This window comes from Gopherus evgoodei, chromosome 2 (genome assembly GCF_007399415.2).
Source record: "Gopherus evgoodei ecotype Sinaloan lineage chromosome 2, rGopEvg1_v1.p, whole genome shotgun sequence".
In the NCBI taxonomy this organism is placed as follows: Eukaryota; Metazoa; Chordata; order Testudines; family Testudinidae; genus Gopherus; species Gopherus evgoodei.
Genome location: NC_044323.1, coordinates 264044806 through 264057620, shown reverse-complemented (window position 1 = coordinate 264057620; position 12815 = coordinate 264044806). Strand labels below are relative to the sequence as shown.

The window sequence follows — 12815 nt, the reverse complement described above, 5'->3', positions numbered from 1 at the left end:
GACAACTTAAGTGTCCTTTGTGGAAGATTTCTGGGAAGGACATTGAAAGGCTAGCAGCACGTGAGTGATTTAGCCTGCATCCTCCCTGCAAAGTGAGGGGTTTGGGGTTGAGATTGGAGTCTAGGGGAAGGGAGAGGAGAGACTGGGAAAAGGGGAGGTTCTTGCCGAGATGAATGAGACGTGAGGCAAAACAGTCTTAGTTCTGTACTTGAAGAAAATGAGGCAGGGTTTTTGCAAACTATGTTAAAATCAATAAGATGATGGCAGTGAGCTAAGCATAAATGAGGAGAAAAACAGTATGCTGCAATTTTATAAATAGTATATTAATGTGTGTGCTCAAATTTCTCATGCTGGAGGCAGTATAAATCATTTATGTGCTGGAAAATTTATTTATGTTCAGCAAATGCGGCATAAGACACAGAAGTGATCCACTTCTTTCAAGTATTTACTAAATAATGTGGGGTTTAGGAAATGAGTTTTAGTTTCTGGAATGGGGATCAGATATTCTCTGAAAATAGACTTTTATGGAAATCAACCCCTCCTTGATAAAGAATTGTATGACACACCACTTTACTAAATAAACATTTGTCTTTTTAACTGAAGTGATTATTCAGATACTTGTCATATTCAGTGGGTGTAATAGAAAGAGAAAGCATGTTCTCATTTCTTGTCCTGAGGAGAGAATCCAGTAGGATTTGTAGTGCCCAGTGATAATAGGTATGGTATGAAAGTAGGTGGATGAGAGCTATGGGATATGTATTTATATGATGCTTTGTATGGTGACTGTTATCTTAGTTATCACCAGAGTATGAACTGGGACCTCTGGAATTAAAGCATGACTTTTTATAGCTTGAGCTAAAGGATGGATTCAAAGCCTATTTGACTTCACTTGGCTTTGGTTCAGGCCCAAATCCCCCTTGCTGGCAGATATCACAGATTCATATCTTTTGAATCAAGTGCCAAGGAAGATTTCTGCCACTCTGGAAGCAATACATTTGTTTCCTTAATTTATAGTGTATTTTTGCTACTGAATGGAAAGTTACATATATTCTTTTGTTTGAACTCAGTCATGCTTTAATTATGCTTTAAAATCCTATCTAGCACTGTCCTCCCTGCACAAATTTTACTGCATAACATCTGTTTCAGGAATTGTGTTGATATGTGGCTATATATTCATGTGTCTACTCTGCCTACAATATTTCAATATGACACTATTAACGTATGTTAACAACACCCATGTGGTGGTCTTTTCAAATCAGAAAGAACAGGAAAAGTTCATTTATACAAAAAAGCTGTTAGCTGTTGGATAAAGCAAACTATTAAGTATTCCGTACATGTTATGCTTCTAATAAATTTTGTTTAATGACATAATGATTCATACATCACCTTAATGTAGCTCCCGCTCCTCACTGGAGCACTGCAGATATTATTGGATTACTTTTTGGTTAGTTAAAGAAACAGGCTAAACAACAGATCATAATGTTATTTTACAACTAAACTGTTTTCTGACAACAAAGCAGAAAGCCCAGTTTGCCTTTTTTTCCACTCTACCCACACACTTACCAAGAGTCCATACAGAGCTCTTCCTTCTACAGAAATCCAGTAGTATCTAGGAAGGGGTATGAACCGAGTAGCCTTCTGTAGGGACCTCAGCACCTTACAATGGAAGTAAGCTCTGTGTCCATTCCAGTTAAGCAGTATGGAAGGTAGCATTTAATGCAGGCCTGGGAAAGGATCTATAGATGTCACAAAGGGATCTCGGAGGGTCAGCAGCTAATATTCCATCGCATAGGCAGAAGCAGCAGTTGTTGAAGATCTGTACTTCAAATCTGGATTCTGTCCTTATGACCCCAGCATAAATTCTGTTTGCCTAGGCTTTGTATGGGAAGTGGGGAATGTAAGTTTTGATTAATCCATTTAAAATAAAAAGTTGTTGCTTCCTAGCAAACGCTGCACCACGTGACCAAGTGTGGGCCCCCACTGTTCAAACCCCCGTGCTTACATCGCGGTATTCAGTTCTGCATTTGGAGCTGAAACTGACTTTCCAGCCTCATTTTAGTCATTCTAGAAGGTAAATTACACTTTTTAACTCTGAACATCCAAAAAAAATCACCGTATTACTTTAACAAACTGTTTTATCAAAATATCTGATATTTGGTGTGGTGAAGGACATTAAAGATACAACTACAAACCAGAACATAATTTTCAATAAGAAGAACATTGTGTATAACCCAGTGTGTTGGAATTGGAAAAGTCTACTGACCTTATCCTAAAATAAATTTTCACAAACATTCAAAGTCCATTCTGTATTCTCAGCTAAGGCACACGGAGCTGATTATTCTTTATGGCTTCTGGGAAGACATCCCTGCTGTAAAACACTGAATTATTAGATGTTTTCTTCAGTGAGTTGTCTGACAGGAGATGAACCCACAGGATATACTGACTGTGTCTGGTTTCAATTTTTGTTTTGTCTATAAAAAGTCAAAGCTTCCTATGAACATTATCAGGCAAAATAAATAAAGCAAGAGAGATAATTGTTTAATGAACTTGGAGTAACATGATTCAAGTAGAATACCCCTACAGATTTTGCCAAAGCTAATAAAACTCTTTTGCACCATACTTATTATTTTTGAATAAACGTCAACTTTGTGAATTCTGAAGGTCACTTCTAAAAGTAGTCTTGAATTCAATTTCTTTGTACTGCTGACTGCTTTTGTTATTTTGAATCTATTAATCACAGTGCAGTCAGAGGTGAAGCAAGACAGACCTTGGGTGGTATTTCATAACTGGTGTAAATATTATAAAATATTATAATATTGTCTCTGATTCCTAGTAAAAATGTTGTATGGATCAGTGCTGCAGTGAATTATTAATTATTAATTATTATTATTGCTTTTTACAAAGCAGTTGTGCAGTATATCAGAATCAATAGTATTTGCTCTGATATAGGACAGGCGTCACAAACTTTTTTTTACTCAAATGTATGCAATGGTGTGGAAATAATTACAGGGAGTATTGGATCATGTCATTTCTACGCTATAGAGACAAACAAACTCATGTTACTAACACATGTATAAGAGCTATCTAATGAAAACCAAAAATGTCTCAAGAAGTATCACCTGCTTACCCCTCAATAGGGAGAATATTCATTAACTTGGCACTCACTCATGAGCCCTTTTCTTTCACTGAACTTGGAGTAACTTTTCCTAAAATACTATCTTTTCTCACATGTAAAGCTTCCATATGTGACATTTCAGCACTAGAAATACAGATTCACTGATGCTGAAATAAACAACAGTGTGGGACAGGTGACAGTGGGCATTGCTGAATAAGGTCATTTCTAACCTGTATCTGTGACTTAAAGATCTCTGTGTTAATTTGTATAGATAAGAAATGTTTACACTTTGATCAATTAGATGGGTTATCAGCACATAAAATGATAAAGAGCAAGTCAAATACTATTGTTACTATATATTTCACAGCAACTTGCAGTGTTGCCAACTCACATGATTTTTGGAGTGTTTCCACATTCCCTGGAGTTATTTCATTAGGTGAGACAGCTTTCATCTAAAAAAAAAAGTAATAATTTCTCATGATTGCACAGAATAATTTGAAAACATGACCTGAGTGCACTCTGAAAACTCAAAACTTAGTAGGCAAATAAAAAGAATCTGACATTTACTATTTAGTTAAAGTCTTGTGATTTTTAGGTCAATCTCACAGTTTTGGAGGCCTGACTCGTGGTTTTTAAATGCTTGGACTTGGCAATATCACATTTGCTCCAAGCACCAAAGCCCAAGGTTTTCAAATGTGCCATGCAAGACTCCTAAACCCACATCTTGATCAATATGCATGTCATGCTTCCAAAGGAAATCTTTGTCTTCTATTTGCTTCCCTAGCTGCATAATGCTTTGCTGTACAAAAGAAATGCAAAACAGCAGACAATTTAATTCCCAAGAAAACCCCATCCATCACACCCAGTATTTATTATGATGGTTTAATTATTTAGGATTTATGAACTTAATAGATTTAAATTACCAAGAGAAATGTCTTGTATGAAGTGAACATATCTTATTCAGCATGGCTTCAAGAAGACCAGGGGTGGCTCTAGGCATTTTGCCTCCCCAAGCATAGCAGGCAGGCTGCCTTTGGCGGCTTGCCTGCGGGAGGTCTCCGGTCCCGCGAATTCAGCGGCAGCCTGCGGGAGGTCCACCAAAGCCGCAGGACCAGCAGACACTCCACAGGCATGCCGTCAAAGGCAACCTGCCTGTCGCCCTCGCGGCGACCGGCAGAGCGCCCCCTGCGGCTTGCCGCCCCAAGCACGTGCTTGGTGTGCTGGTGCCTGGAGCTGCCCCTGAAGAAGACCTTCTCTAATAGATCAAAAATATTAGGCAGGTCAGGCTCAGTAACACAACTGATAATTTAAATGATACTGAGATTTCTAATCTGACTTTCAGTAATAGATTACTATATGTCTTTCAAATAGGATTCAGATTCTGAAAACTAATACAATCACCTCTTTCTTCTCTTTTTTCTTCTTTTGCCCTTCCATTAACTTCTATTGCAACTTAATTTCCTCTGGTCAGGCGAGCAAACCACTGAGTAATAGATTTTCATTCCAATCTGATGTCTAACATGAGAGGAGAGAAGGAAGTGTAAATCCTTTCATACTGGGAATGTGAAGAATTACAGTAGAACCTCAGAGTTCAAACACCTTGGGAATGGAGGTTGTTCTTAACTCCGAAGTGTTTGTAACTCTGAACAAAACATTCTGACTGTTCTTTCCAAAGTACATTGACTTAATACAGCTTTGAAACTTTACTATGCAGAACAGAAAGAAAATGCTTCATTTAGCCATCTTAATTTAAATGAGACAAGCATAAGAAACAGGTTCCTTACCTTGTCAAATCTTTTTTTTTAAACTTCCCTTTATTCTCTTAGTAGTTTAGGTTTTACACAGTACTGTACTGTATTTTTGTGTGAGTCTCTGCTGATGCCTGATTGGGTACTTCCAGATCCAAATGAGGTGTGTGGCTGACCGGTCAGTTTGTAACTCTGGTGTTCATAACTCTGAGGTTCTTCTGTATTGTTATTACAAAACAACTTTATGGTGCCTTGTGTTTATGCAGACCCAGAATATTAAAAAATGGGACATGTTCCAGGTCCTGAAAAGGTTACAACCTAAATAAGATAAGACAAGACACACAAACATAAGTTTCAAAATAGAGTGACAGTTCAGAACAAATCGTGTCTTATAGTTATTAATTATGAGCAAAAGGAAAAAGGGATTTCCTGAAGTGGTCTGTTCCAAAGAGAGCTCAGAGGAGGATAAAGTATGTGCTCAGTGAACAATAGCAAGGATAACAAAGAAACAAAAATATAAATGTTTTGGATAAACCCTAATGTTGCAAGGCATAAATCAATCACTAACTAGTGGGGTTAGAAAGAAACATCGCTTGTGGGAAGGCTGCTCCATAACTGTGCACTGCAGAGTTTACTGCACCTCCCTCTGAGGCAGGTGGTGCTGGCCACAGTTGAGACAAGACACTAATGAAGATGAACCACTACTCTGATTCCGTATGGCAACTCCTAAATTCCTAGAACTGGGATAATTCCCAGGTGTAGGGGCTAGAAGGGAAAAAACCAAGAGTGTGAGAAGGAGGGTAGGAAAGAGAAGTAAAGAGAGAGAACTAAGAGCAGCATAAAGGAGAATATGACAGAAGTGGGTGGGGATGCAATTATGCAAATAAGGGGAAGAAGCTTGTATTTTATTTTGTAAAATATACATGCCAATAGTGTAGTCAAAGCAGTAGTTAAGGAAGATCTCTGCAGCATAGCACTATGGACAGGCTTGAGTACTGAGAGGAGAGAGGCCAGAAAGTTGGGCAGTAGTAATTAGAAGGTTACAGTAATCAAGGCAAGCAATGACTGGCACTTAGTAGTTAGCAGGAGGAATGTGGGAAAGAGACAGATTTTGGAATTATTAACGGGGAGGACTTTGTGAGAGATGATATATGGGGTGGTTGAGGAGAGAGAGAGATAACAGTCTCCTTTAAGATCGCTATGTCATTCTACTTATTCCATCTGTAAGACTGACTGTAGACTACTGGACTTTTTTTCTTAAAGACTAAGCACTTCATCCCCATGATTCACTTGATCTCCACTGATGCAAGAGTTCAGTATCCCAATGTTCAACCTGAGCAAATTTCTTCCTGATACTCCTGGGCCAGTCTCAATTAGTCTATAATACCAGTTGGCTCATCTTTCTGCTCAAATAGCAAATGGGTATTGGTAGATTTTAAAAGAAAGTGAGTGTTGCTGAAAGCATTGTATAAGATGCTGTAATTAGTGATAGGTGATCCAGTTTGGGAATAATCAGAAATCCTTCCCTGCATTCCCAGAACATTGACATATCTTTTAGACCCCATCTCAATCCTTTTAAGCTTCTGAACTATTCAGATAGGTTTATTTTTCTTTAGGAGTTTGGTTTTGGAACATCTTCGCACTCCATTGGAGTCCATGGGAGTTTTGCCACTGACTTCAGTAGAGCCAGGATTTCAGCCCTAGACAGCAGCTAGGATTGGAACCAGACTGTAGCATTATAGAGAAAGAGGGGGTTCTTGCAGTATTTCTTTCTAGGATCGGAAGCAGGAGTGATTAAAATATCACTCAGCACACAAGGATTTGCTGCCAGTATTGCAAAAAAAAAATCTCACAAAATTGTTCTCCGTTAGTCAATTATAAATCCGCAGTATCAGGGAAATCTATTCATGTTTCCTTATTGTGCAATAAATACACTTTCTGGAAAAGTATACTGAGGCTGTTGATAGCGGAGCATATTGTTCAATTCATCCTTTGAAACTGGGGGGAAGGAAGATCTGTTGACGACCTAGGAGCTAAAGGGAGAATAACTTCCTTTGAAAAATGGTCTATGAAAATACCTGAGATTTGATGCTGTCTGGTCCATTCCAGGAACAAAGCAGTGTGTTTATGAGTCCAGGGTAGGAATCTCTGGCAGGGACAATTTAGCAGTAGGGGGTGAACTTTATCAGAGGCAAGAAAATCATCCAGTCCTCCATTCTATTTGGTGGAGGAATTTTAGCAAGGATCATTCATAAGCCCTTCCTGGCATATAATTGTGAGAAAGCCATTAGAGTTCCATTTACGTTTTCCCAACTCAAGAGGTTCAGATAAACATGAGACAAGCATGTGATTATCTGAACTGAGCCTGAATACAAAACCTTCTCAGGTTTGTTCATCACTGGCTGAATGAGAACTGTGTCACTGTACCTTGCTTTTACTGTTTTAAGGGTAAAATGGTGAAACTAAGAGAGCTCAAATGTACACAATTAATTACAAACTGTTGCCTAACTTAAATAGCACTGGAAGTCATGGAGTGGTGTCAAATATCAAAAAAACAAGTAACGTGGCACAGAAATACCACACATAATACTTAAACCACAAGTCATTGGGAAAATTAGCTATACTCTTCATTTTAGTCTATATTTTGTATAGATATTCAGTTTAGTTAGAAAGAAATAAGAATCTGAATATGTGGAAGGTGAATAGCACTAGCAACCACCTCTTATTTATTAGTTATTTCTTCATATTTATGAAATAAATGTGTAGCCTCACATGCTGTGGTCAGAGTATCAACCTTTAGGTTGAAACACAAAGTAATACAAAAGAACTGCTGATGAATATACTCACCTGAATCCACATCTTAACCCCCTCCCACTCCTTCCCCTCCCCTCAGTAGTCTGAGAAAAGATGACCTGTGATATAGGTTCAGAAGTTAACAAATCTGGACTCTGGTAGGCCAAGGGTGATATGGGTGAGTACCAAAACCAAGGACCAGCTCGGAGAACATATTGCCCAGCACTTGTCCTTCATTTATATGAGAAGGCTCCAGCTTGAGCTCCTCTGTGATTCTCAGTTGAGGCAATATGTTATGGCAAAAGAGACAATCTAGATCCCAAACCACTGAAGGCTTTTAGTTTGAAAGCAACTGCATGAATTCCAACCTCAAGTTAATTGGAAGACAATGCCAAATTTAGGTGCATGTAGTCCCACAGCACCACTTAATAAACGGGCTGCAAAATATCTGCTATCTTCAGTGTCTGAATGATCCCAAGGTGTAGGCCAATGTGGAGCATATTATAGTTGTCTAATATTTCAGTAACAGACAAAGGAAATAACATACTACTTTGTTCTTTAAAGTGATTTTGCACCTGCAGACATCAACTAACTTTAAATCACACAATATCCTTGCAAGTATGCATTAATTGATCCATTATACAGATGGGAAAACAGGCATGGGAAGGTTAATTAACTTGCTCCTAGCGTATATAAGAAAAATGTAATGATAATTTTATTACAGTTCACATATTACACAAACATTAAGAAATAATTAAATTCAGTTATTTTACCAACTTTTTTCTAGGGTTTTGGTAGCCCATCTGGTGAACATTGGCTGGGGAATGAGTTTATCTTTGCAATAACCAGTCAGAGGCAGTATTCTCTAAGAATTGAGTTAATGGACTGGGAAGGAAATCGGGCATATTCACAGTATGACAGATTTCATATAGGAAATGAAAAGCAGAATTACAGGTAAGCACTTACTGATGTTCTGTTGTTGCTGTTGGGTGCTAGATCTTGTCATTGTTTGCAAATGAAATAAATGAAATGATAATGTAGTATTAATTTGCATCTAACTTTTAAATTAAGCATACAGATATAAACTAGAAATGCAATTTTCCAGAGATGGAAGTTGAGCGAGAAATTATCATGTGTGACAACAAACTGTATGGCACAAGGGTCAGGACACTTCGAAATTTGTAAGCGCTTGGTGAGCAGTGGCCCTTATCTGGTAGCCCACCCCACCCTGAAAAATCTTGCTAAAGAGAACAACCAGCAACATCCCCTTGAGGACTCTGGGGAGAAGGTCTATTGTTGGTAGGTGTTAGGCCCTTGCCTCTACCTCAGAAGTCTGCAAAGGTAAAGTTAGGGGTTTCTGGACTCTGGAGGTCCCTGGAAGGGGAGGGCATTGAGATTTTGTTACTTGAACATCTAAATAAATTGGCAACCATTCATTGCCAACCCCTGTGAACAGGCCTTTCAGGTTCCAGTTTGTGTGGCCCTTAGTTTGTAAGGCTTATTCTCCACCTCATATTAATAGTGTGAACTTTTCCACAGGCTGTCTAAACAGGACTATAGCTCCCAGGTCCCTGTCTATTCTTGTGATTTATTTCTAAGACTTCAAGATTCAATTTCTCTTCAGTATACCTAAGAGGGAGGAACCAAACTAGGATGAGACCCTGATTTCACCATCCAACAGACCCATTTAAAACTCACCACATTTTTTAGCATATCCAAAATCAACTGTGCCCACACAACTTAATCTAGATCATGCTGGTCCCAATGATTTCATCCCTTACATCTTTTCTAAGCCTAAAATGTCTGCAGACCAAGCCAAGATCTTTATTTTTCTGGGAATGTTGGTACGTAAGGGTTATGGTATCTCAACCCTTAACGACCAATGGAAGAGTTAGCATACTGTTTCTTAGTACATTCAGTGAGATACTGGGTACCTTGGGAGCGCCTGTGCTCAGCAACAGGTGATTTGTCATGCTGTATAGCACAGTCCCCTTCCTCTTTAATATAAACTCCTCTCCTAAACCCCAGTATTTGAAGAACCCCACTCCTACCATGGTCTCCATATAGGTTAGTTACACTGCCCCAAAGTTCAGACTATGGGCATGTGAATCACAGTGCACACCAATGTGGTCTGCTGTCCCCCATGTGCACATGAACTACAAGGTTTCTAGTCTGCATTAATGAAGTTCTCTACACACACAACTACATTAATGCAAACTAGAAACCTTTTAATTTGTTCCCACAGTGTCCACATGGGGGAGTTACAACGCAGCGCTTTGATGTGCACCGCTAGTCATGCCCTGTAGTCTGAACTGCAGGGTAGTATAGACAGAGTCATAGACAGTTTACACTATCCTCACGTCTATTTTTTTTAATTATATGAATCCAGGAACCACTATCTATCTTAACATTGAGGATTTTACTGCTTGATTAGGCAAAAAAAGATACAGAGCCTTCAAAGAACTGATAAAGCTCTACCTCAGAAAATAACATTGAAGACTATGGAGTTGCACAGGGGAGAGTATAAATTTTGCTAAAATTTCTCAAACTTTCAACCCAAGGTGCAGCTGAAAGTGAAGAGGATAGACAGAAGCTAGATTATATTGCAAAGGAATGCAATGCAGATGAGAAAAGTAGTTCTATAAACCACTGGCTGGGCCTTGATAAGAATATTGAACATATTAATGTAGTAATACTACTAGTTATTATACCTTGAAAAGGATATGAGTTTTTTAAACATAGTTGCAAGTCCTCCACTTTTCTATCTGTTCTTCTAATAGCACTGAGATGGAGAGGTCGGTAAAAAAGAAACACGCTAAAATTCAGAATCACTTAGAGAGAATAGTAACATATATGACTTATTTGGCTTAAAACAATTTAGTAATAAAAACGACTACTTTCTTTGGACAGAAAGTAAAGCCAAGAAGAAGGAAAATGAGTTTGAAATACATCTTGAATTATACAAGACAAAACACCTAGCAAGTGAAAGATCTGAGAGAAATCGTGCATAATGTTCTTAAATTGTTGTCCAAAGGGTTCACATTTGGGTACCTAAAGTTAGACTCCTCAATCCATAGTCAATTGCCTACATGAAAGTAGCCTAATCTTCAGAATCGCTGAGACACCACAATTCTCTTTGAACTTCCAGTGATGGAGAAGTTGCATCTACTTTGCACTTTCTCCTGATAGAATTCTGCCCCTTTGAATATGTCAATTGATATTGTATCAAGGATCAGAAGTTTTATTTACAATTCTCTTATACAAAATTAGTCCCTGTGAGCTGAAAAGGATGCCACTGAAATCTCAAAGGACAGCTACAGGGAATCAAGACTGTTATTCATGATCTAGATAATTTGCTCTATTATTTTATCGGAAAGAGTGGTTAATGGACCTCATTCAGGTATAATAAATAATGTATGGTCTCTAATGGAATATGAATGATAGAGGCTTCAAGACTGTGTGAACTATTGTCAAATAAAAGAACTGGAAGATATGAATTTAGGAGGAGGGATGGGCACCAAAAGAATTCAAGTGAAATTTCTTTAGACTCATATAACAGTTTGAATACATTTTAAAAGAGCAGCAATGGGAGTAACTAGTAAAAAACAGTTTAAAAAAGAGTTGGACAAGTAATTAAAAAGGGAAAGTACTTGTGGTACAACTATTGCCTCAAAAGGAAGGGTGATCCCAGACATTCCTTTTTATCCTGAAAATGTCTGTGCTATTCAGCTCCGAGTACATTGCACCTTTCAATGAATTCTCCCATTTGTGAAATGAAACACCCTCCTTGTTACTATTATTATTATGGTTTATGGTAATACCCATGATGTACTAAGAACTTTCCAGACATTCAAAAGAGACAGTCCTCCCACTCTGAGCAACAATCCCTCTTAAGATATAGACAGACAAGTAAAGAGAGACTCAATAAATAGGGATTGGTAATTTTTATAAAAATTGTCTGGATTCATTGTATGGAGCACAGCAGAAGTGAGTCTTTAAGAGAGGTTTATATACAGGCTGGGCAAAGGTCTTGCAAATGAAATCAGGCAGGTTACACCAAACATAAGGGGCCATGTGGAAGAAGACAATGGAGGTGAGCTCCTAGTATGCAATGAGCTCCCAATGTGATGCTGTAATCCTGGGATGTATAAACAGCGGAAACTCAAGTAGGAGTAGAGAGATTATTCTACTTCTATATTTGGCACTGGTGTGACTGCAGCTAGAATACTTGGTTCCAGTAAGGTGTCCACAATTCAAGAAGGATTGAAGAGGGTTCATAGAAGAACCATAAGACTGATTAAAGGATTAGAAAACATGCCTTATACTGGGAATGGCTTGGTCATTACACTAATTGAATCTATTTCCTCATGTTAAACTATCCTCACATCTTCGTGTCAACTGTCTGAAATGGGCCATCTTGATTATCACTTCAACGGTTTTTCTCCCCTGCTGATAACAGCTGCTCTTAATTAATTAGCCTCTTACAGTTGGTATGGGTACTTCCACCTTTTCATGTTCTCTGAATGTATAAATATCTTCTTGCTGTGTGTTCCATTCTATGCATCTGATGAAGTGGACTGTAGTCCACAAAAGTTTATGCTCAAATAAATGTTAGTCTCTAAGGTGTCACAAGTACTCCTGTTCTTTTTGCTGATACAAACTAACACGGCTGCTACTCTGAAACATGCCTAATAGTGATAGCCTCAAAGAGCCCAATCTATTTAGCTTAACAAAGGGAGGGTTAAGTATCTACATGGGAGCAAATATTTAATAATGAGCTCTTCAGTCTAGCAGAGAAAGGTTAACATGATCCAACGGCTGGAAGTTGAAGCTAGACAAATTCAGACTGGAAAGGCGGCGTACATTTTTAACGGGGAGTACTAAACCATTGGAACAATTTGCCAAGTTGGATTCTCCGTCACTGACAGTTTTTCAATCATGACTGGATATTGTTCTAAAAGATCTGCTCTAGGAATTATTGTGGGAAAATTCTATAGCAGGTGTTATACAGGAGATCAGGTGTTATACAGGAGATCGGCACCCTTTGGCATGTGGCTCACCAGGGTAAGCACCCTGGCGGGGCCCGGGCCGGTTTGTTTACCTGCTGTGTCCCCAGGTTCAGGCCGATCATGGCTCCCACTGGCTGCGGTTCACTTCCT

General features: G+C 38.6%; 1 protein-coding gene across 1 annotated transcript in view; it reads left to right on the top strand.

The window, feature by feature from the left end:
- The window catches only part of ANGPT1 (angiopoietin 1), a 224628-nt gene that overhangs the window by 152806 nt on the left and 59007 nt on the right, over window positions 1–12815 (top strand). Inside the window, exon 7 of the mRNA XM_030553702.1 lies at window positions 8444–8610. Coding sequence (XP_030409562.1) covers window positions 8444–8610 — 167 coding nt within the window. The remainder of the gene's footprint in view (window positions 1–8443; window positions 8611–12815) is intronic.